Source organism: Pseudophryne corroboree (genome assembly GCF_028390025.1).
Source record: "Pseudophryne corroboree isolate aPseCor3 chromosome 3 unlocalized genomic scaffold, aPseCor3.hap2 SUPER_3_unloc_79, whole genome shotgun sequence".
NCBI lineage: Eukaryota > Metazoa > Chordata > Amphibia > Anura > Myobatrachidae > Pseudophryne > Pseudophryne corroboree.
In genome coordinates this window covers 485,970-512,407 of record NW_026967573.1, presented here as the reverse complement: position 1 = coordinate 512,407, position 26,438 = coordinate 485,970, and the positions used below count along the sequence as shown (strand labels likewise).

The 26,438-nt window shown below is 48.2% G+C and overlaps 1 protein-coding gene across 1 annotated transcript in view; it reads right to left on the bottom strand.

Moving 5' to 3' along the window:
* LOC134984738 (zinc finger protein 585A-like) overlaps positions 1-20,905 on the bottom strand; it is a 37,729-nt gene extending 16,824 nt beyond the window's left edge. Inside the window, exons 1-2 of the mRNA XM_063950239.1 lie at positions 20,827-20,905; positions 6,576-9,045 (exon numbers count right to left, since the gene is read on the bottom strand). Coding sequence (XP_063806309.1) covers positions 6,576-9,045; positions 20,827-20,905 — 2,549 coding nt within the window. The remainder of the gene's footprint in view (positions 1-6,575; positions 9,046-20,826) is intronic.
* Positions 20,906-26,438: the final 5,533 nt, after the last annotated feature.

Here is a 26,438-nt window from a genome sequence, read left to right as displayed (position 1 = left end):
TGAGGACTTGGCAGAAGCTGTGGAGGGCTTCTGTTCCTGGGAAGAGGCTGTCTGCTGCAGTCTTTTTCCCTTTCCTCTACCCCGGGGCAGATATGACTGGCCTTTTGCCCGCTTGCCCTTATGGGGACGAAAGGACTGAGGCTGAAAAGACGGTGTCTTTTTCTGCTGAGAGGTGAGTTGGGGTAAAAAGGTGGATTTTCCCGCTGTTGCTGTGGCCACCAGGTCCGAAAGACCGACCCCAAGTAACTCCTCCCCTTTATACGGCAATACTTCCATATGCCGCTTGGAATCCGCATCGCCTGACCATTGTCGTGTCCATAAACATCTTCTGGCAGAAATGGACATCGCACTTACTCTTGATGCCAGGGTGCAAATGTCCCTCTGTGCATCACGCATATATAGAAACGCATCTTTTAAACGCTCTATAGTCAATAAAATACTGTCCCTGTCCAGGGTATCAATATTTTCAGTCAGGGAATCCGACCAAGCCACCCCAGCGCTGCACATCCAGGCTGAGGCAATCGCTGGTCGCAGCATAACACCAGTATGTGTGTATATACTCTTTAGGACATTCTCCAGCTTCCTATCAGCTGGCTCCTTGAGGGCGGCCGTCTCAGGAGATGGTAACGCCACTTGTTTTGATAAGCGTGTGAGCGCCTTATCCAACCTAGGGGGTGTTTCCCAACGCGCCCTAACTTCTGGCGGGAAAGGGTATAATGCCAATAATTTCTTAGATATCAGCAATTTTTTATCGGGGGAAACCCACGCATCATCACACACTTCATTTAATTCTTCTGATTCAGGAAAAACTACGGGTAGTTTTTTCACACCCCACATAATACCCTTTTTTGTGGTACTTGTAGTATCAGAAATATTCAAAGCCTCCTTCATTGCCGTGATCATGGAACGTGTGGCCCTACTGGAAAATACGTTTGTTTCTTCACCGTCGACACTGGAGTCAGTGTCCGTGTTTGTGTCGACCGACTGAGGTAATGGGCGCTTTAGAGCCCCTGACGGTGTTTGAGACGCCTGGACAGGCACTAATTGATTTGCCGGCTGTCTCATGTCGTCAACAGTTTTTTGTAACGTGCCGACAGTATCACGTAATTCCTTAAATAAGACCATCCAATCAGGTGTCGACTCCCTAGGGGGTGACATCACTAATACAGGCAATTGCTCCGCCTCCACACCATTTTCCTCCTCATACATGTCGACACACGCGTACCGACACACAGCACACACACAGGGAATGCTCTGATAGAGGACAGGACCCCACTAGCCCTTTGGGGAGACAGAGGGAGAGTTTGCCAGCACACACCAAAAACGCTATATATGTATAGGGACAACCTTGTAATTAAGTGTCTATCCCTTATAGCTGCAATATCAAGCCAAATTAGTGCCCCCCCTCTCTTTTTTACCCTGTTTCTGTAGTGCAGGGGAGAGTCTGGGAGCCTTCCTACCACCGGAGCTGTGAGGGAAAATGGCGCTTGTTTGCTGAGGAGATAGGCTCCGCCCCCTTCTCGGCGGCCGTTCTCCCGCTTTTTATAGGAAACCTGGCAGGGGTTAAATACATCCATATAGCCCCAGGGGCTATATGTGATGTATTTTTTTTGCCAATATAAGTGTTTTCATTGCTGCTCAGGGCGCCCCCCCTGCTGAACATATTGGGGTGCAGCGAAACGCGTCAGGTCCCCCCTGCTTTACACCACTTCAGTTCCAACAATCTCCGATACGTGTCTGAACCAGCCTTGGATCCACTACCACTCTGCCGTGCGGCATCAGAGAGGACAACTCTAGCACTCACCACTATTAATGAGGATAATCTCCATCTAATATGGACTGCTACTCATGGAAGCCTTTCCACCTCTAAGGCGGTGACCGGTAACTATACAAACAAACCGAACTGTGCTAAGCTAACCAAACCTCTTAACAACTGTGGACATTTCTGGGCATTTTAAAGGAACAGACACCGAGTGATCCTAAACAGCAATAGGACGAACTGAATGTGATGTGCTTCATGTATTAATTTTATTCATAATTTTTAATAATGAGATTAATTGTTTCTTATATATGTTTTTACTAAAAATAAATTGTTAAAGTATTATATCAATCCGATCACTTTATTATTAGCGCTGCCTACCCACAATCTTTTCTGTAACCTACACGGGACTGACACTCCTGTTTCTGTGGCAGCTGCTTGGTGCAACAACTTTATAAGAAGCGCCTGTTCTTCTTTCCAGGGAGCTTTTTACATACGCCCCCCCCCAGCGCCCTGCACCCTCAGTGACCGCGGTGTGAAGTGTGCTGAGAGCAATGGCGCACAGCTGCAGTGCTGTGCGCTACCTTTAGGAAGACATGGACGTCTTCTGCCGCCGATTTCTGGACCTTTTCTTTCTTCAGCATCTGTAAGGGGGCCGGCGGCGCGGCTCCGGGACCCATCCATGGCTGGGCCTGTGATCGTCCCTCTGGAGCTAATGTCCAGTAGCCAAGAAGCCCAATCCACTCTGCACGCAGGTGAGTTCGCTTCTTCTCCCCTTAGTCCCTCGCTGCAGTGAGCCTGTTGCCAGCAGGACTCACTGAAAATAAAAAAACTAAGTCTATACTTTTATCCTAAGCAGCTCAGGAGAGCTACCTAGATTGCACCCTTCTCGGCCGGGCACAAAAACCTAACTGAGGCTTGGAGGAGGGTCATAGGGGGAGGAGCCAGTGCACACCACCTAGTCATAAAGCTTTTATTTTTGTGCCCTGTCTCCTGCGGAGCCGCTAATCCCCATGGTCCTTACGGAGTCCCCAGCATCCACTTAGGACGTCAGAGAAATATATATATATATATATATATATATATAGGTATTGTTCCATTGAATATCAAGGACACCGTGTGTGGGATCAAATTGTTCAGGGTCACATAAGTAATAATTCGGTGGTTGCGAGGATATTGTCACATATTGCGGCAACAAGTTATTAGCAATACCGGATTCATGTATATTACTGTATGATACTGTGGTCGGTTTGAACTGGTCTTTAGGTGGGAGCCCAGAAGTAACCTGTAATCACATCACAAGATTAGGTGTCGCTCAGTGTTCCAGCTGACTAATGACCCACAGTGTACTGAATATGTCCCGCCCCTGAACCAATGGAAGATCTTACATTCCCCATTGTACTGTTATTGGAACATTGTATAAAAGGACGCACCTGGCCCAGGTTTCAGTCACCTTTCTCAGAGGTCATCTTGTAAGACGACTGAGGCCTGGAATCCGGTGGCGCAGCGTATGTATGAAGGTAACTGATCCTATTGTATTGGTATTGCTAATTGTACTTGCATTTATTTCCCGTCTGTTGTATATTATTGCACGTATTACTGTATCTTTGAATTGTATTGTGTTGCTACAGTGCATTGTTATCCCTTTGTGTCCGCTAGGGACTAATATATATGGTTATTGGGTTGGACCTTTAATCCAAACTCACCCATCTGTCTCGACTAAGTTATTTTGTTAATCTGGTGAAGCGTCAGGGACACTTCCGACACTCTACTAAGGTCTAAGTGTGTTATATTGCTGTAGCCATATATAGTCACCAAGGTATTACGAGTGCATCACAATGCTCAAAAGGTACGCTAAGTGGCGCTACACATAGCGTAACATTGAGGAAACTGCGCAAATGACTTATTGTCCATCGGTTTACTTTAAAAACAGTTTATCACAAAGTAAAAAACAGAACAGTTGAATAGACATAATTTATTTAAAACCAACAAATTATAAAATTAATTACACAGAGACTCTCCCTCCCCCCCGTAATATCATCCCACTATTCAAATGAGCTGTCAAAATTGGACATAGCCAAAATTACACCGGAAATCTTTTGTTTTTAAACAACTTTTTTTCATATCTTTAATACCAATATTTTTGTCTATATTTTAAACTTAAAAAATACTTTACTCTGCACAACAGCCTATGGGGGTCATTCAGACCCAGCCGCTATAGCGGCCCACAGCAGTTTGCTGGTGGTGGCAAAATATACATGCGTAGCAGCTGCGCAGACACACACATTGCGGTCGCATCCCTGAGGGGTGAATGCGGGCGGGGCAGGATCATTTTCCAGGGGCTGTGTGATGTCACATCTGCGATCATCTCTGATTAACCCCCTATAAGCTTCCAGAGTGCACCTCATATCTCATCTTTTCCAAGTTACTACAAATGATATGAGATCGGTAGCACCACTACTTTCAGGATTATTACACAGAACATACATAAAGGCTGACACAGCAAATAACAGTAACACATACAAGGGATTAATTAGAAATAAGGAAGCATAATCATCATTAAGTCTAATTATCAACTGGTTCTGTGCGGGACCCATACACCTCTTTACTGCCTCCAGCATCCCCTGGTACTGCACTGCGGCCATCTGCCCAGTCTCCCCCCACTACTGCCACCCGCCCTGTCTCCGCCCACTACTGCCTCCCACCCTGTCCCCCCAACCTCTTTCCCCCACTACTGCCACCGCCCTGTCTCCTTCCACTACTGCCACCCACCCTGTCTCCCCCCACTACTGCCACCCATCCTGTCTCCCCCACTACTGCCACCCACCCTGCCTCCCCCCACTACTGCCTCCCACCCTGTCCCCCACTATTGCCACCACCCTGTCTCCCCCTACTGCCCCCAGCTGTATTCTTCCAGTACTGCCACCCACCCTGTCTCTTTACACTAGAAATGATGAGATCGGTAGCAGCACTACTTTCAGGATTATTACACAGAACACACATAAAGGCTGACACAGCAAATAACAGTAACACATACAAGGGATTAATTAGAAAGAATAATAATCATTAAGTCTATCAACTGATTCTGTGCGGAACACATACACCTCTTTACTGTCTCCAGCAGCCCCTGGTACTACACTGCGGCCACTCGCACTGTCTCCCACCCACTACTGCCACCGTCCTGTCTCCCCACTACTGCTACCCACCTTGTTTCCCCACCTACCCTGTCTCCCCCACCACTGCTACCCGTCTCCCCCCACTACTGCTATCCACCCCGTGTCTCCCCCCACTACTACCACCTGCCCTGTCTTTCCGCTTTGACACCTCAGCCCTGCTTGGTGATGTTTACCCACATAGACAATGTGTCCAGCAGCTCCCACTACTGCCCCCTGCCCTGTCTCCCTCCTCAGCGCTGCTTGGGAACATTACCCACTTACACACTGCTTCCAGTAGCCCCCGCTACTGCACTACTGCCACCCACCGTCTCCCCTGACATCTAAGCACTGCTTGGGAATCTATGGTACTGCTAACAGTCCTTCATCAACAGATGGAAGAAACCAGAGCAGTACGGAGGCAGAAGCTGCTTCTGGTACCATGGTCATGCAAGGCTGGGAGTCAGTAAATTATTTAATAGAGGGCCTAATTCAGTAAGGATTGCAGATGCTGCTAATTAGTCAAATTTGCAATACTTTTCCTTGAGCGCTAGGGGCCGCCCATCGCAGGGCAAGGCCACCCAACATGCTGACCACCGCCTCCCCCCTTGATGAAGCAGAAATTGCAATTGCCTCACAATTTCTGCTTCATCGTAGAAATTAGTGAAGCCTCATGCTGCCGCAGGAGGCCCGCCGCATTCTCCTCAATCACGGCGGCTGCATCTGATGTCACAAAGCCACCGTGATCATGCCCATTTGTCCTCCTCTGCCCTCCGTTCGTGCCACACTGCCCCCACACTGATCCGTCTCCTCCCTGGAAACAGAGCATTCCCCGCCACCCCAGTGACTGCCTCTGCCTGACAGGCAATCGCATTTTCTGTGGCCCATCCACAGAAAACGCGGGTGGATGCGCCCGCAACTTTTACTGAATAATTCCGTTTGGATCACACACTGCGATCCAACCTGAATTAGGCCCAGAGTCACCATCTTACAGGCAGCCGGTGAAGGGAGCAGAGAATGGGTGTTATGTGGCAGGAACGGGCTGGTTAGGTAACAGTCTGGCTGCTGCATTCTGTACAAGCTACAACCGGTGCGATTCTTTTGCTAGGTGACCCAGGTAGAGGACATTGCAGTAGTCTATGCGTGATAATACAAGTACATGTATGACTGTAGGTAGATCTTCTGAGGGAAATAAATGCTGGAGTCTGGCTATGTTCCTCAGATGAGGATCTGATTGTGGCTGATACCTGATGTCTAAGTGTCACTCCACCATCCAGGACACCAATATTCCGCACAGGATCAGCATTTTGTAACTCTGAACCCCCAAGCGTAAGTCTGGTTTACGAAGCTGACCTGTATCCCTGCCCTTTGATAGTGAGCTTCTACCATAAGAACCTGTTTCACCAGGACTGAGTCACAGCCAACTGGCATCACCCACACCTGGAGCTCAGCTAGACATTTAGGATTGGTACTGGGTTTTCAGTACGCGGAGCAAAAGACAGATCTGCATAGCAGTGGTAGATGATGGCATGACATCTGATTATTATACCCAGTGGTAGCATGTATATTGAAAAAAGCACAGGAGGTAGGATAAGAACCTTGAAGAACATCGCATGGCAATGATAAGTATACTCCAGAAGATTAAAATGGCTTCTCACCTGTGACTTCTCTGATGTATAACAAGTTGTGATTTCCGTGCAAAACATTTCCCACACTCAGGACATGGAAATGGCTTCTCACCTGTGTGATTTCTGTGATGTATAACAAGAGCTGATTTGTCTGCAAAACCTTTCCCACACTCAAAGCATGGAAATGGCTTCTCACCTGTGTGACTTCTCTGATGTATAACAAGTTGTGATTTCCGTGCAAAACATTTCCCACACTCAGGACATGGAAATGGCCTCTCACCTGTGTGACTTCGCTGATGTCTAACAAGTTGTGATTGCCGGGTAAAACATTTCCCACACTCAGAGCAAGAAATTGGCTTCTCACCTGTGTGACTTCGGTTATGACTAACAAGATCTGATTTCTGTGCAAAACATTTCCCACACTCAGCACATGGAAATGGCTTCTCACCTGTGTGATTTCTGTGATGTATAACAAGAGCTGATTTGTCTGCAAAACCTTTCCCACACTCAAAGCATGGAAATGGATTCTCACCTGTGTGACTTCGCTGATGTCTAACAAGATGTGATTTTTGTGTAAAACATTTCCCACACTCAGAGCAAGAAAATGGCTTCTCACCTGTGTGACGTCTCTGATGTTTAATAAGATATGATTTATGTGCAAAACATTTCCCACACTCAGAACATGGAAATGGCTTCTCATCTGTGTGACTTCGCTGATGTTTAACAAGTTGTGATTTCCGTGTAAAACATTTCCCACACTCAGAGCAAGTAATTGGATTCTCACCTGTGTGACTTCTCTGATGTCTAACAAGTTGTGATTTCTGAGTATAACATTTTGCGCACTCAGAGCAAGAAAATGGCTTCTCACCTGTGTGATTTCTCTGATGAAAAACAAGATCTGATTTGTGTGCAAAACATTTCCAACACTCAGAACATGGAAATGGCTTCTCACCTGTGTGACTTCTCTGATGTATAACAAGTTGTGATTTCCGTGCAAAACATTTCCCACACTCAGGACATGGAAATGGCCTCTCACCTGTGTGACTTCGCTGATGTCTAACAAGTTGTGATTGCCGGGTAAAACATTTCCCACACTCAGAGCAAGAAATTGGCTTCTCACCTGTGTGACTTCGGTTATGACTAACAAGATCTGATTTCTGTGCAAAACATTTCCCACACTCAGCACATGGAAATGGCTTCTCACCTGTGTGATTTCTGTGATGTATAACAAGAGCTGATTTGTCTGCAAAACCTTTCCCACACTCAAAGCATGGAAATGGATTCTCACCTGTGTGACTTCGCTGATGTCTAACAAGATGTGATTTTTGTGTAAAACATTTCCCACACTCAGAGCAAGAAAATGGCTTCTCACCTGTGTGACTTCTCTGATGTTTAATAAGATATGATTTATGTGCAAAACATTTCCCACACTCAGAACATGGAAATGGCTTCTCATCTGTGTGACTTCGCTGATGTTTAACAAGTTGTGATTTCCGTGTAAAACATTTCCCACACTCAGAGCAAGTAATTGGATTCTCACCTGTGTGACTTCTCTGATGTCTAACAAGTTGTGATTTCTGAGTATAACATTTTGCGCACTCAGAGCAAGAAAATGGCTTCTCACCTGTGTGATTTCTCTGATGAAAAACAAGATCTGATTTGTGTGCAAAACATTTCCAACACTCAGAACATGGAAATGGCTTCTCACCTGTGTGACTTCTCTGATGTATAACAAGTTGTGATTTCCGTGCAAAACATTTCCCACACTCAGGACATGGAAATGGCCTCTCACCTGTGTGACTTCGCTGATGTCTAACAAGTTGTGATTGCCGGGTAAAACATTTCCCACACTCAGAGCAAGAAATTGGCTTCTCACCTGTGTGACTTCGGTTATGACTAACAAGATCTGATTTCTGTGCAAAACATTTCCCACACTCAGGACATAGAAATGGCTTCTCACCTGTGTGACTTCGCTGATGTATAACAAGTTGTGATTTCCATACAAAACATTTCCCACACTCAGAACATGGAAATAGATTCTCACCTGTGTGACTTCTCTGATGTGTAACAAGTTGTGATTTCCGGGTAAAACATTTCCCGCACTCAGAGCACGAAAATGGCTTCTCACCTGTGTGTCTTCTCAGATGTGTAACAAGAGCTGATTTGTATGTAAAACATTTTTCACACTCAGAACATGGAAATGGCTTCTCACCTGCCTTAGCTGGCTGATGGGTAATAAGCTTTGTGTTCTGTGTAAAACATTTGGCATCTATAGAACAGGGAAACACTGTATCTACTCTCAGAGCTGTAACAGATGCACCAATATCAGAGTGATCAGGAGAACATTTCCCAGGATCAGAGGGATTAGCTGATAGAGCTGGATGTATAATTGGGGTAATGGGGTTATCTCCTGGAGAATCCTGTCTGCTGTCATTATCTTTTATTTCACAATCCGGGGATAACATTAGATGTCCTTCTGAGATATTCCTGCTTGTGTGTCCATCTGCTGGAAATAAAACACATTGTGGAAATGTGAAATTTTCTGTAACAATATTAATATTGTAAACATTAGAAGACGACTGTCTGGGACACTTAATTGTAAATGTGTGTGTATAATAAAATATCTTTTAATGAAGGCTTTATAATAATGTCTCCTAACGTTACTCCTGGAAGCATTGGTAAGGTAGCATTCCTTTAAGCATGTGCTCATACGCTGGTAAGCCTGTACATGTGTTACTCACCCTTATATAAGGTATATTGCTACAGTAGAGTAGGTGTGGAACAAGGTATTTTACATGCAATACAACATATAATACACTACAATCATCATCGTCTGCTAGGTTAAAATCCACTCTTACACCCCCATCATCAGTGTCTTACCTCTATATTCACAATAGTAATAAGGATGATGTGTGTACAGTAAGTATGATACAGAGAATTACATATCAGAATCTATACAGCTGCCGCCATACTTCTGCTTCTCATACATGTGCTACTGGCAGCAGTGAACATCTGAGTCAGAGTGCAGGGAAGACAGCAGAGTTTAATGAGAGAGACTGGATCCGCCTTTGCAGGGATGTAACACACCGGTCACTCCTGTTAGTATATAAAATAATAAATAAGAGGGGCATGGTTCATCCAGACGTGCTTTCTGGAGCTCTCATTACTAAGTGATTTTCTTATCTACCCTACCTGATAGCTCTGTGCCGCTGCTGGGACCAAGACCCAATCTATTGAGTCTCCTACTGCCCTAAAGCCGCTCACTCCGGGCACCGTTCACTGCTGCAGCCAAGTGACGCAGCTGAAGCCACGGGCTGTATTCTGGGGCTAAGTGTGCCCAGTCTTTCCTGCATGCTCCGGAGACCTGACTTGGAGGTGCTTTTGCCTCAGGTGGGAGCACTGGCTCTTCCGCTACTGCTGGGGACAGAACAGGCTGCACACAGTCACCGGAGCCCGGCAGTGATATTGGAAAGTGAGGTGATGATCAAGCACTCTTGCTCCATTGCCCTTTCTCCGAATTCCACTAGCCGATCTGCTAAGGTATCCATGTCACTTCCCCCCCCATCCCCAGGACGTTGGACCTCCAGTCCTGCTAGGTATGAAACATGGCTGCTGCTAGTAGAGAGGGTGGGGACACCTCCCAGCTCACAAGTGCCGCCCTCATGACACTTCTGGACTCGTTGAAAGGGATATCCACACCCATCTCCTGATACACGATCTACCAATCGTCCTTAGACATTCCGCTGAAGTCTACCATCTTATGTGTTCTCCTGCGCTGCAGTTAATCCTCTCCTAACTCGGCTTCTCCAATCAGGTGACCGAAAAGCCACCTAGGATTATCCCACCGCTATGCCACATGTACGAAAGCCCTCACCCTGCCTTGCGCCCCCGCCTCAGTCACAGAATGTATGTTTAGGTCACACGGGATCTGGCCAATTATGGGAATTCCCACTTACTGTCAGTAACCGCCCATTACTGACTCCACCCACTGCGCTGAATGCACCCTGGACAGCCGGAAAACGGAACTATGTTTGGCATAGCTCTGCAGATCACAAGATGAAGCGGTCGTCTTGAGGAAGATGTATATTCACCCAGTCTTAAAAGAGACTTGTCACGATCCGGGTATCTGGACGCCATTACTTACCCATCAGATGCCTCCTAAGGCTGGCTCAGCGCTCCAGGACCGGATCCCATCTGTTATCCTGATGTCCACATTCCTGCCTCCTCTCCTGTTTCTCTGAGACGCTGTCACAGTAGCGCCATATTACATCTGGCATGGCGTCTCCCGTGGCCTCTGCCGTCGTCCCTGAGTTTCTGCATGCAGAGTGTCAGAGTGGCGATTACGTCAGCCGCGGCCTCCGCTGTGTCCGCGTGGTTTAGATGTACACTTATCAGCCTGGCATCTCCTGTCTCCGGTGGCCGGCGCCGCCATTACTGTTTTCATTACATGGATTACAAACCAAACTTCCCTCCAAGTGTCTGCATGGGCGCAGCCATCTTGGATTCTGTCAGCTGATCATTTCCACCAATCTGCTGTCTGTATTGTTAATCTGCATAATTGCCTAGCCAATCCCTTCCTTGCTGCAGATATAAATATGCTGTGCCTGAGCAAGGAAGGCGTCAGTGCTTTGGTTGTCAAACCTAGTTCCAGTTTGTCTCTCTCCTGTGATTGTTTTCCAGGTTCCAGCTCCTGCCTCAATCCTTCCACTACAGAGACCCGCACCAGCATTCCATCTGCGGTGTAGCCTGACTCTTCCATCCATTTGGACTCATCTGTTTCCAGCCACAGATCCACCTGCTCACAGCTTCCAACTTCCAGCAGAGGTCTGATCTTCTTAAAGTGCCAGTACCCTTTTCTGCAGATTACCATTCACCATTGATATTATTATTTCACCGCTCTCAAGTTCTACATATCATTCCATATTTCATCGCTCTCAAGTTACATTTATTATTTAACCGGTTCCAGCCAGTATTCACTCCGTGTCAACATCAGTCTGGTTCCAGCCAGTATCCACAGCAGCCGTTTTACCCACAGCAGCCCAGCTTTTCCTGGAACACCAGCTGGTACTATCCTGGGCTATTTCCATTGCTACAGTTGGGCCTGGTAAGGACTTTACATCTAGAAGATTATTACAACTGTCTCATACTACCAGAGCCCTGTGGTCCCTACCACCCTGTAGTACCCAGGAACTGTATTATTGCCCTGCTGACTTTTATGTTTTCTTATTTGCTGCTGTGTTACGGAGTTTGTCATAATAAACATCATTGATTTTTATCCTGGTTGTCGTGGTCACACCTTCGGGCAGTTCTTCTCCATGTTACTTACATGTCTAGGGGTCTGATACAATCTCCCAGGTTCCGTTACATCTCAGCCCCTACAACTGAGGTTGCCTCCCGTCATCTCAGGCCCTCAGTTGTGACAAGACTCTTCCCTATTGCTAGGGACAACAGCAATACAGCAAGATGTTTACAGCGAAGTGAAAATGGTATAATACCTCTGGAAGCTCACAGGCCTCCTCTTTTTATCTTACTCCAATACACATACCACAGGGGGTAAGACCACCGTGCTGTTCTCAACCAATCATTGTTTATCCATGTGATGTGCCTTGGCCACATGCACAGCTATCATTGTCCTCTATGGATGGTGGGGAGTAGTTACTCTCCTTTGACTGTCCCATCCTGGAGGGTTGGTATCCGCCTTGGTGACGCTCAGTCTAGGCTGGGGGAAGTTTTCCCATCTAAACTACTTCCAGGAATCTGCCCGGGTACCCAGCTCACCATCTCCAGCCTAAACTTGGGCTCCAGAGATGGGCAGCCTAGATCCCCGGTCAGGGTTTCCTGCCAACGAAGAGTGATCCCTATGGAGCTCCAGAAAACCACTCAGTTTGTTTTAAAGCTGAGCTGCTTCTCTCTCACCCCATGATACTTCCATGTAGGAGGCTAGAGAGGAAGTTATTCCATTTTGGGGGGAAAGTACTGAGGGAATCCAACAGCCTGCACAGTAATGGATTCCCCCCTCCTGGGACACACAACCAAGTGCATTTCACCTTAAATACAATTCAAATACACTATACACATTGTTGCTTAAATACACTGAGCCTGAAGCTTATTGGATTCATTTTCTTGGGGCACTAGCACCAAAGTGACTAATTGAACAGAATCCTTTAAATATTTTTTTGTGATTTTTTTTCTGGTTCGGGGATTCGAGTCTGTTGGGGTCATCTTCCATGGTACACCCATTGTTCCAGCCCAATGCGTATATATTTTTTCGCATAGTTGTATATGTTTGTATTTGTATGTTGTGTTTCTCTTGTTTATTAATTTATGTTTTTATGTATAATTTACACCTTATGTTTGAGTGGCAGTGTGGAGCTGCTTATGCCAGTTCAGCCTTCGCAACATGATTTACTACATATAGGTGGTCATTCAGAGTTGTTCGCTAGCTGCATTCGTTCGATGTGCAGCAATGAGGAGAAAAAAAAGGCAGTTCTGCGCAAACGTATGCGGCGCAATGCGAACGCGTGACGTACTATTACAACGAACGATGTTGTTTCAAATAGGGTCTAGCGAAGCTTTTAAGTCGCACTGCTGGCCGCAGAGTGATAGACAGGAAGAGGGCGTTTTTGGGTGTCAACTGACCGTATTCAGGGAGTGTTTGAAAAAACGCAGGCGTGCCAGGAAAAACGCAGGCGTGGCTAGGCAAATGCAGGGCGTGTTTGTGACGTCAAAATTGGAACTGAACAGTCTGAAGTGATCGCAAGCGCTGAGTAGGTTTTGAGCTACTCTAAAACTGCACAAAAAAAATAAGAATTTACTTACCGATAATTCTATTTCTCGTAGTCCGTAGTGGATGCTGGGGACTCCGTAAGGACCATGGGGAATAGCAGCTCCGCAGGAGACTGGGCACATCTAAAGAAAGCTTTAGTACTACCTGGTGTGCACTGGCTCCTCCCCCTATGACCCTCCTCCAAGCCTCAGTTAGGATACTGTGCCCGGACGAGCGTACACAATAAGGAAGGATTTTGAATCCCGGGTAAGACTCATACCAGCCACACCAATCACACCGTACAACTTGTGATCTGAACCCAGTTAACAGCATGATAACAGAGGAGCCTCTAGAAAAGATGGCTCACTACAGCAATAACCCGAATTTTTTTGGTAACAATAACTATGTACCAGTATTGCAGACAATCCGCACTTGGGATGGGCGCCCAGCATCCACTACGGACTACGAGAAATAGAATTATCGGTAAGTAAATTCTAATTTTCTCTAACGTCCTAAGTGGATGCTGGGGACTCCGTAAGGACCATGGGGATTATACCAAAGCTCCCAAACGGGCGGGAGAGTGCGGATGACTCTGCAGCACTGAATGAGAGAACTCCAGGTCCTCCTCAGCCAGGGTATCAATTTTGTAGAATTTTACAAACGTATTTGCTCCTGACCAAGTAGCTGCTCGGCAAAGTTGTAAAGCCGAGACCCCTCGGGCAGCCGCCCAAGATGAGCCCACCTTCCTTGTGGAGTGGGCATTTACAGATTTTCGGCTGTGGCAGGCCTGCCACAGAATGTGCAAGCTGAATTGTACTACAAATCCAACGAGCAATAGTCTGCTTAGAAGCAGGAGCACCCAGCTTGTTGGGTGCATACAGGATAAACAGCGAGTCAGATTTCCTGACTCCAGCCGTCCTGGAAACATATTTTTCAGGGCCCTGACAACGTCTAGCAACTTGGAGTCCTCCAAGTCCCTAGTAGCCGCAGGCACCAGAATAGGTTGGTTCAGGTGAACGCTGAAACCACCTTAGAGAGAAAATGAGGACAAGTCCTCAATTCCGCCCTGTCCGAATGGAAAATCAGGTAAGGGCTTTTATAGGACAAAGCCGCCAACTCTGACACACGCCTGGCCGAGGCCAGGGCCAATAGCATGACCACATTCCATGTGAGATATTTTAACTCCACAGATTTAAGTGGTTCAAACCAATGTGACTTTTGGAACCCAAAACTACATTGAGATCCCAAAGTGCCACTGGAGGCACAAAAGGAGGCTGTATATGCAGTACCCCCTTTACAAACGTCTGAACTTCAGGGACTGAAGCTAGTTCTTTTTGGAAGAAAATGGACAGATCCGAAATTTGAACCTTAATGGATCCCAATTTCAGGCCCATAAGCACTCCTGTTTGCAGGAAATGTAGGAATCGACCCAGTTGAATTTCCTCCGTCGGGCCTTACTGGCCTCGCACCACGCAACATATTTTCGCCAAATGCGGTGATAATGTTTTGCGGTTACATCCTTCCTGGCTTTGATCAGGATAGGGATGACTTCATCCGGAATGCCTTTTTCCTTCAGGATCCGGCGTTCAACCGCCATGCCGTCAAACGAAGCCGCGGTAAGTCTTGGAACAGACAGGGTCCTTGCTGGAGCAGGTCCCTTCTTAGAGGTAGAGGCCACGGATCCTCCGTGAGCATCACTTGAAGTTCCGGTTACCAAGTCCTTCTTGGCCAATCCGGAGCCACGAGAATAGTTCTTACTCCTCTCCGTCTTATAATTCTCAGTACCTTGGGTATGAGAGGCAGAGGAGGGAACACATACACTGACTGGTACACCCACGGTGTTACCAGAGCGTCCACAGCTATTGCCTGAGGGTCCCTTGACCTGGCGCAATACCTATCCAGTTTTTTGTTGAGGCGGGACGCCATCATGTCCACCTTTGGTTTTTCCCAACGGTTTACAATCATGTGGAAGACTTCTGGGTGAAGTCCCCACTCTCCCGGGTGGAAGTCGTGCCTGCTGAGGAAGTCTGCTTCCCAGTTGTCCACTCCCGGAATGAATACTGCTGACAGTGCTATCACATGATTTTCCGCCCAGCGAAGAATCCTTGCAGCTTCTGCCATTGCCCCCCTGCTTCTTGTGCCACCCTGTCTGATTACGTGGGTGACTGCCGTGATGTTATCCGACTGGATCAACACCGGCTGACCTTGAAGCAGAGGTCTTGCTAAGCTTAGAGCATTGTAAATGGCCCTTAGCTTCAGGATATTTATGTGAAGTGATGTCTCCAGGCTTGCCCATAAGCCCTGGAAATTCCTTCCCTGTGTGACTGCTCCCCAGCCTCGCAGGCTGGCATCCGTGGTCACCAGGACCCAGTCCTGAATGCCGAATCTGCGGCCCTCTAAAAGATGAGCACTCTGCAACCACCACAGGAGGGATACCCTTGTCCTTGGTGACAGGGTTATCCGCTGATGCATCTGAAGATGCGACCCGGACCATTTGTCCAGCAGGTCCCACTGGAAAGTTCTTGCGTGGAATCTGCCGAATGGGATTGCTTCGTAGGAAGCCACCATTTTACCCAGAACCCTTGTGCATTGATGCACTGAGACTTGGCTCGGTTTTAGGAGGTTCCTGACTAGCTCGGATAACTCCCTGGCTTTCTCCTCCGGGAGAAACACCTTTTTCTGGACTGTGTCCAGGATCATCCCTAGGAACAGAAAACGAGTCGTCGGAACCAGCTGCGATTTTGGCATATTGAGAATCCAATCGTGCTGCCGCAACACTACCTGAGATAGTGCTACACCGACCTCCAACTGTTCCCAGGATCTTACCCTTATCAGGGAATCGTCCAAGTAAGGGATAACTAAAATTCCCTTCCTTCGAAGGAATATCATAATTTCGGCCATTACATTGGTAAAGACCCGGGGTGCCGTGGACCATACATGCGGCAGCGTCTGAACTGATAGTGACAGTTCTGTACCATAAACCTGATGTACCCTTGGTGAGAAGGGTAAAATTTGACATGAAGGTAAGCATCCTTGATGTCCCGAGACATCATGTAGTCCCCTTCTTCCAGGTTCGCAATCACTGCTCTGAGTGACTCAATCTTGAATTTGAACCTCTGTATGTAAGTGTTCAAAGATTTTAGATTTAGAATCAGTCTCACGAGCCGTCCGGCTTCGGTACCACAACAGTGTGGAATAATACCCCGTTCCCTGTTGCAGGAGGGATACCTTGATTATCACCTGCTGGGAATACAGCTTGTGAATGGCTTCCAAAACTGTCTCCGTGTCAGAAGGAGACATCGGTAGAGCCGACTTTAGGAAATGGCGAGGGGGAGACGTCTCGCATTCTAATTTGTACCCCTGAGATATCACCTGAAGGATCCAGGGGTCTACTTGCGAGTGAGCCCACTGCGCGCTGAAATTCATTGAGATGGGCCCCCCACCGTGCCTGATTCTGCTTGTAAAGCCCCAGCGTCATACTGAGGGCTTGGCAGAGGCGGGAGAGGATTTCTGTTCCTGGGAACTGGCTGATTTCTGCAGCCTTTTTCCTCTCCCTCTGTCACGGGGCAGAAATGAGGAACCTTTTGCCCCTTGTCTACGAAAAGACTGCGCCTGATAATACGGCGTCTTCTCATGTTGAGAGGCGACCTGGGGTACAAACGTGGATTTCCCAGCTGTTGCCGTGGCCACCAGGTCTGAAAGACCGACCCCAAATAACTCCTCCCCTTAATAAGGCAATACTTCCAAATGCCGTTTGGAATATGCATCACCTGACCACTGACGTGTCCATAACCCTCTACTGGTAGAAATGGACAACGCACTTAGACTTGATGCCAGTCGGCAAATATTCCGCTGTGCATCACGCATATATAGAAATGCATCTTTTAAATGCTCTATAGGCAAAAATATACTGTCCCTATCTAGGGTATCAATATTTTCAGTCAGGGAATCCGACCATGCCAACCCAGCACTGCACATCCAGGCTGAGGCTATTGCTGGTCGCAGTATAACACCAGTATGTGTGTAAATACATTTTAGGATACCCTCCTGCTTTCTATCAGCAGGATCCTTAAGGGCGGCCATCTCAGGAGAGGGTAGAGCCCTTACAAGCGTGTGAGCGCTTTATCCCCCCCTAGGGGGTGTTTCCCAACGCACCCTAACCTCTGGCGGGAAAGGATATAATGCCAATAACATTTTAGAAATTATCAGTTGTTATCGGGGGAAAACCACGCATCATCACACACCTCATTTAATTTCTCAGATTCAGGAAAACTACAGGTAGTTTTTCCTCACCGAACATAATACCCCTTTTTGGTGGTACTCGTATTATCAGAAATGTGTAAAACATTTTTCATTGCCTCAATCATGTAACGTGTGGCCCTACTGGAAGTCACATTTGTCTCTTCACCGTCGACACTGGAGTCAGTATCCGTGTCGGCGTATATATATGACATCTGAGGTAACGGGCGCTTTAGAGCCCCTGACGGCCTATGAGACGTCTGGACAGGCACAAGCTGAGTAGCCGGCTGTCTCATGTCAACCACTGTCTTTTATACAGAGCTGACACTGTCACGTAATTCCTTCCAACAGTTCATCCACTCAGGTGTCGACCCCCTAGGGGGTGACATCACTATTCCAGGCAATCTGCTCCGTCTCCACATCATTTTTCTCCTCATACATGTCGACACAAACGTACCGACACACAGCACACACACAGGGAATGCTCTGATAGAGGACAGGACCCCACTAGCCCTTTGGGGAGACAGAGGAAGAGTTTGCCAGCACACACCAGTGCGCTATATATATACAGGGATAACCTTATATAAGTGTTTTTCCCCTTATAGATGCTGTATCATTAATACTGCGCTTAATTAGTGCCCCCCTCTCTTTTTTAACCCTTTCTGTAGTGTAGTGACTGCAGGGGAGAGACAGGGAGCTTCCCTCCAACGGAGCTGTGAGGGAAAATGGCGCCAGTGTGCTGAGGAGATAGGCTCCGCCCCTTTTTCACGGACTTTTCTCCTGCTTTTTTATGGATTCTGGCAGGGGTTAAAATTCATCCATATAGCCCTGGGGGCTATATGTGATGTATTTTCGCCAGCCAAGGTGTTTTTATTGCTGCTCAGGGCGCCCCCCCCTAGCGCCCTGCACCCTCAGTGACCGGAGTATGAAGTGTGCTGAGAGCAATGGCGCACAGCTGCAGTGCTGTGCGCTACCTTGTTGAAGACAGGATGTCTTCTGCCGCCGATTTTCCGGACCTCTTCTTGCTTCTGGCTCTGTAAGGGGGCCGGCGGCGCGGCTCTGGGACCGGACTCCGAGGCTGGGCCTGTGATCGATCCCTCTGGAGCTAATGGTGTCCAGTAGCCTAAGAAGCCCAATCCACTCTGCACGCAGGTGAGTTCGCTTCTTCTCCCCTTAGTCCCTCGTAGCAGTAAGCCTGTTGCCAGCAGGTCTCACTGAAAATAAAAAACCTAAACTAAAACTTTCACTAAGAAGCTCAGGAGAGCCCCTAGTATGCACCCTTCTCGTTCGGGCACAGAGATCTAACTGGGGCTTGGAGGAGGGTCATAGGGGGAGGAGCCAGTGCACACCAGGTGATCCTAAAGCTTTCTTTACATGTGCCCAGTCTCCTGCGGAGCTGCTATTCCCCATGGTCCTTACGGAGTCCCCAGCATCCACTTAGGACGTTAGAGAAAACAACTTTGCAGCCGCTCTGCGATCCCTTCGTTCGCACTTCTGCAAAGATAAAATACACTCCCAGTGGGAGGCGGCATAGCGTTTGCATCGCTGCTAAGAACTGCTAGCGAGCGACCAACTCGGAATGACCACCCTAAAGCGGTTTCTGGTTAAATTAGTATATTATATGGTCTTAAAGTAAAATATCTAAATATGGCTCCCAGTGTGGGTGTAAAATGTAAATATCGCTGTGTGGGTATATATGCCCCAAACTGCATGATTATCATGTCCGCATTGTTCGGGTCACGTCTACACCACTTCCGCCTTGTGCTTTCCACAGCGGGACCAGCTGACAGGAAATGACACGCATTGGCGGAAGTGGGTGCGTTCCAGCTACAGCAGCGTGCGTTCCACCTGTGGATCACAGCCTCTTTTCAAAAACGTGTGGGTCCCCGAGGAACTTGGGTGGTGGCCTCCCCCCAGCAGTGCCTAACCCCCCCTTACCCACAGCCTAAACCTAACCCCCCTTACCCCCAAGCCTAACCCTAACCTCCCCCCCAGCAGTGCCTAAACCTAACCCCCTTACCCACAGCCTAACCCTAACCTCCCCCCAGCAGTGCCTAACCCTAACCCCCCCTTACCCACAGCCTAACCCTAACCTCCCCCCAGCAGTGCCTAAACCTAACCCCCCTTACCCACAGCCTAAACCTAACCTACCCCCAGCAGTGCCTAACCCTAACCCCCCTTACCCACAGCCTAACCCTAACCACCCTTACCCACAGCCTTTTCAGGACACTATAGTGTGTATAATAGCGTCTCTCCCCCTTATTTACACCCCTGTACCAGTTTCCTGTGTATCCTGAGTGTCTGGAGGGGCTGTGTGTCCTTGCTGCTGTAGCTGTAAGCAGAGGAAGGCGCAAAAACGCCACTGGTCCCGCTCTAAGGAAGCTCCGCCCCCTTGTAATGGCGGCAGAGCTATACATTTATACTGGCAAATGTCTCCTAACAGGTGTAAAATGTAACATGAATGCCTGTTTCCACCACCGCTGCCAGTGTACACAGGGGGCTATAGCGTATCCCTCCGTACAGCGTCCGTATGCCGCTCCTGTGATCGCGCTGCAGCAAGAGCCGGGGGACCTCCCTAGCGGGGCCCCCGGTTTGTACTCACCACTCTTCTCACCTCCCGGCATTGTTAGGGGGTGTGCGACGTGCTGCGATTGCATTTGCTAATGCACAATGCCCAGCGGTACCAACAACCTCTCAGTATGGTGGTCCTGCAGCGGGGAAGCGGCTCTGACGCCTGAAGAGACCGGTAACCGCCCCCACCCCCCCAACTCCCTCAGTGCAGGCATACTGTTATACTGTTGCCCAAACAGTATACCGACAATAACAACGTTTAAAATAAACGGAGGAAAAATTCTCTGGAGCTCCAGAGTGGCATCCTCTCCTGAGGGCACACTGTTCTAAACTGGCTGCAGGAGGGGGCATAGAGGGGACGAAGAAAGCAAACCCAGTGGAAGAAATCTAAAGTACACCGGCTCCTTTGGACCCCCTCTATACCCCATCTTACAAAGTCCCCAGTATCCCTTGTGGATGTTAGAGAAAATAGGATTTTAATACCTACCGGTAAATCCTTTTCTCTTAGTCCGTAGAGATGCTGGGGTCATCATAGAACCATGGGGTATAGACGGGATCCGCAGGAGACATGGGCACTTCAAGACTTTGAAAGGGTGTTAACTGGCTCCTCCCTCTATGCCGCTCCTCCAGACTCCAGTTATAGGAACTGTGCCCAGGAAGACGGACATTTCGAGGAAAGGAATTATTGTTAAACTAAGGCGAGATTCTTACCAGCTAACACCTCAAGAATGCCGCAGAACATGGCATTCAACAGAACACAAGCCAACGGCATGAACAATTGCAGCAACATGCTGACAATAAACATAACACAACGTGTGTGTAACCACAACTAATAACTGCAGATACAGTACACACTGGGACGGGCGCCCAGCATCCTCTACGGACTAAGAGAAAAGGATTTACCGGTAGGTATTAAAATCCTATTTTCTCATACGTCCTAGAGGATGCTGGGGTCATCATAGAACCACGGGGTTATACCAAAGCTCTAGAACGGGCGGGAGAGTGCGGATGACTCTGCAGCACCGACTGACCAAACTTAAGGTCTTCATTGGCTAAGGTGTCAAACTGTAGAACTTTGCTAATGTGTTTGACCCCAACCAAGTAGCTGCTCGGCAAAGTTGCAATGCCGAGGCCGCCCAGGATGAGCCCACCTTTCTAGTAGAATGGGCCTTCACCGATTCCGGTAACGGCAATCCAGCCGTGGACTGAGCATGCTGAATCGTGTTACAGATCCAGCGTGCAATGATCTGCTTGGAAGCAGGACACCCAACCTTGTTGGGAGCATACACGACAAACAGAGCCTCTGTTTTCCTAATCTGAGCCGTTCTGGAGACATAAATCTTCAAACCTCTAACCACATCCAGAGATTTTGACTCAACGAAGGCGTCAGTAGCCACAGGCACCACAATAGGTTGTTTCATGTGGAAAGAGGAAACCACCTTCGGTAGAAATTGTTGAGGTGTCCTCAATTCAGCTCTATCTTCATGGAAGATCAAATAAGGGCTCTTGTGAGACAAGGCCGCTAACTCAGACACCCGCCTTGCAGATGCCAAGGCCAACAGGATGACCACTTTCCCGGTGATGAATTTCAACTCCATCGTCCGTAAAGGTTCAAACCAATGTGATTGAAGGAACTGCAACACCACATTAAGATCCCATGGTGCAACTGGAGGCACAAATGGAGGTTGGATGTGCAACACGCCTTTCCCGAAAGTCTGAACTTCTGGAAGGGAGGCCAATTGTTTCTGAAAGAAAACCGATAAGGTTGAAATCTGTACCTTAATTGAGCCCAATTTTAGGCCCGCATCCACACCTGCTTGTAGAAAATGGAGAAAACATCCTAGCCGAAACTCTTCCGTAGGAGCCCCCTTGGATTCACACCAAGAAACATATTTTCTCCAAATACGGTGGTAATGTTTAGACGTTACCCCTTTTCTGGCCTGAATAATTGTGGGAATGACTTCACTGGGAATACACTTACGGTCTAGGATTTTGCGCTCAACCGCCATGCCGTCGAACGTAGCTGTGGTAAGTCCTGATACACGCACGGCCCCTGTTGTAACAGGTCCTCGCGCAGAGGAAGAGGCCAGGGATCTCCTATGAGTAATTCCTGAAGATCTGGATATCAAGCCCTCCTTGGCCAATCTGGGACAATGAGGATCGGCCGGATCTTTGTTCTTCTTATGATCTTTAGAACCTCTGGAATGAGAGGAAGTGGAGGGAATACATACACCGATTGAAACACTCACGGTGTCACCAGTGCATCCACTGCAATTGCTTGAGGGTCCCTTGACCTGGAACAATATCTCTGAAGCTTCTTGTTGAGACAAGATGCCCTCATGTCTACTTGAGGAACTCCCCAACGACTTGTCACCTCTGTGAAGACTTCTTGGTGGAGGCCCCACTCTCCTTGATGGAGACCGTGTCTGCTGAGGAAGTTTGCTTCCCAGTTGTCCACTGCTGGAATGAAGATCGCTGACAGAACGCTTGTATGCTTTTCCGCCCAGCGGAAAATCCTTGTGGCTTCTGCCATTGCCGCTCTGATTTTCGTTCCGCCCTGACGGTTTATGTACGCTACTGCTGTTACATTGTCCGACTGGATCAGTACAGGCAGATCTCGAAGATGTTCCGCTTGCAGAAGGCCGTTGTAAATGGCCCTCAACTCCAGAACATTTATGTGGAGACAAGTTTCCTGACTTGACCATCTTCCATGGAAGTTTTCTCCCATTGTGACTGACCCCCCCCCCCAGCCTCGGAGGCTTGCATCCGTGGTCAGCAGGATCCAGTCCTGTATCCCGAACCTGCGCCCCTCTATGAGGTGAGAGCTGTGCAGCCATCACAGGATTTATACCCTGGTCTTGGAAGACAGGATTATCCTCCGGTGTATGTGTAGGTGGGACCCGGAACACTTGTCCAACAGGTCCCACTGGAACACTCTGGCATGGAACCTGCCAAACTGAATGGCCTCGTAGGCCACAACCATCTTCCCCAGCAACCAAATGCATTGATGGATTGACACTCTTGCTGGTTTCAGAATTTGTTTGCCCAGACTCTGAAGTTCCAGAGCCTTGTCCCAAAAACGACAACCGCATCGTCTGAATCAACTGCGATTTTGGCAAGTTTAGGGGCCAACCATGTTGCTGAAGAACCGTCACGGAGAGTGCAACGTTTTGCACCAACTGGTTCCTGGATCTCGCCTTTATCAGGAGATCGTCCAAGTATGGGTCCTTGCTTGCGAAGGAGAACCATCATCTCCGCCATCACTTTGGTGAAAATCCTTGGAGCCGTGGACAGACCAAACGGCAACGTTTGAAATTGGTAATGACAATCCTGAATTGCAAACCTCAGGTAAACCTGATGCGGAGGATAAATGGGAACATGTAAGTAGGCATCCTTTATGTCCACCGACATCATAAAATCCCCTTCATCCAGACTGGAGATCACTGCTCCGAGAGACTCCATCTTGAATTCGAATTTCTTTAGGTAGAAATTTAGGGATTTCAGGTTTAGGATTGGTCTGACCGAGCCGTTCGGCTTCGGGACCACAAACAGGCTCGAATAAACACCTTCTCCCTGTTGTGACTGGGGAACCCTGACGATAACTTGATTTTGACACAACTTTTGTATTGTGTCGCAAACTACCACCCTGTCCGGAAGAGAAGCGGGTAAGGCCGATTTGAAAAAACGGCGAAGGGAAACGTCTTAAAACTCCAGCTTGTACCCTTGGGATACCATTTGTAAAACCCATGAGTCTAGGTCTGAGCGAACCCAAAACTGACTGAAGAGTTCGAGACGTGCCCCCACCGGTGCGGACTCCCGCATAGGAGCCCCAACGTCATGCAGTGGAATTGGCAGATGCCTGGGAGGACTTCTGCTCCTGGGAGCCTAACAAGGCTGGTGATCGTTTACCTCTTCCCCTTCCTCTAGCAGCAAGGAAGGAAGAACCTCGGCCCTTTCTGTATTTATTGGGCCGAAAGGACTGCATCTGATAGTGATGCGTTTTCTTTTGTTGTGGAGGAACATAAGGCAAAAAGGATGACTTACCTGCGGTAGCTGTAGATACCAAATCATCAAGGCTGTCACCAAATAAGGCCTTACCTTTATATGGTAGAGACTACATACTTTTCTTGGAATCAGCATCAGCATTCCATTGGTGAAACCACAACGCTAGTCTAGCTGAGACTGCCATGGCATTGGCCTTTGATCCCAATAGACCAACATCTCTCGCAGCTTCCTTAAGGTATGCTGCAGCGTCCTTGATATAACCCAGCGTTAAGAGGATGCTATCCCTATCTAGGGTATCTATTTCAGAAGACAAGTTGTCTGCCCACTTTTCGATAGCACTACTTACCCACACAGATGCAATGACAGGTCTGAGTAGCGTACCTGTGGTCGCATAAATGGACTTTAACGTAGTTTCTTGTTTACGATCTGCAGGATCCTTAAGGGAAGCAGTGTCAGGTGACGGAAGAGCCACCTTTTTAGTCAACCTAGACAAGGCCTTGTCCACAGTGGGGGGGGTGACTCCCACTTTTCCCTATCCGCCGAGGGAAACGGATAAGCTACCGTAATTCTTTTGGGAATCTGAAACTTTTTGTCAGGACCTTCCCAGACTTTTCAAATGGAGTGTTCAGTTCATGAGAGGGAGGAAACGTCACTTCAGGTTTCCTTTCCTTATACATACAGGCCCTTTTATCAGAGACAGCCGGGTCCTCAGTGATATGTAATACATCTTTAACTGCCACAATCATGTATTGAATGCTAGTTGCCAATTTTGGATCTAATCTGGAATCGCTATAGTCGACACAGGAATCAGAGTGTCGGTATCAGTGTCTGCCAACTGGGCCAACGTACGTTTTTGTGACCCTGAGGGGACCCGACTTTGCAATAACATATCTTCTACAGATTTCTTCCATGCCTGGGTCTGAGACTCAGACTTATCCAGCCTCTTACTAATAAGAGCCACATTAGCATTCAAGGCGTTCAACACATTTACCCAATCCGGCGTCGGCGGTGCAGACTGGGTCACCCCCGCAGTAGTCTGTGTCCCCAATACAGCCTCCTCCTGGGAAGAGCCTTCAGCCTCAGACATGTCGACACACGTGCACCAAACACCCACAGACAAACTGGGCATATAGGGGACAGACCCACAGTAAAGTCTGTCAGAGAGACACAGAGGGCTCACAACCCAGCGCTAAATCAACGGGTCTGAAAACACCAAGAAATTGCCTCAGACCTAAAGCGCTTTTACAGTCACATATATATTGCACCAATTGACCTGCCTCCTCCCGTTGTGTACCCCTGGTACTTGTCAGTGTGAGGAGGACCAGCGTCTCTGCAGCCTGCGGAGAAGAAATGGCGCTGAGGAAGAAGTTCCGCCCCCTTAATGGCGTGCTTCTGTCTCGCATTTTCTGATATTTATACTGGCGGTGGTTAGGACAGTGCCGTGGCACTAATGTCCCCTCTTGCCAGTGGAATAATGAGGATGAATTTAGCTGCCCATGGTCCCCCCCCACCCCCTGCACCCTGTAGTGCTGTGTGTGGGAGCTCAGCGCGCAGCGTCTGCCCGCTGCGCAGTTCCTCAGAAAATGCCGTCAGTGAAGCTGAAGTCTTATTTTCTTCTGCTACTCACCTGTCTTCTGGCTCTGAAAGGGGGTGACGGCAAGCTGCGGGAGTGAGGATCTAGGCGTACCCAGCGATCAGACCCTCAGGAGCTAATGGTGTACTGTAGCCAGAAGCAGAGCCATTGAATTCACTGGAAGTGGGTCATACTTCTCTCCCCTAAGTCCCACAAAGCAGGGAGACTGTTGCCAGCAGCCTCCCTGAACATAAAAAACCTAACACAAAGTCTTTTCAGAGAAACTCTGTAGAGCTCCCTGTAGTGCGTCCAGTCTCACTGGGCACAATTCTAAAAGTGGGGTCTGGAGGAGGGGCATAGAGGGAGGAGCCAGTTCACACCCTTTCAGTCTTAAAGTGCCCATGTCTCCTGCGGATCCCGTCTATACCCCATGGTTTTATGATGACCCCCCCAGCATCCTCTAGGACGTATGAGAAAAAGGAGTGGTTTATATATAGACTGGCATGTGCTAATAGAGACACTCTCATTGAATACCTGGCATGTAATACTATAGGCAGAGGTACTGCTAGCACACAGTATGGCTGCTGGTGACACACAGTGACATGATGTGAGGGGGAGAGCAGGAGTATAATAGGGGCTGATGTCTCCTGATGTATGATATATACCAGAGAGTGTGGGGAGGAGACTGGTCAGATCTCTGGACTGGTAACACACAGTGATATGATGTAAGGGGGAGAGCAGGAGT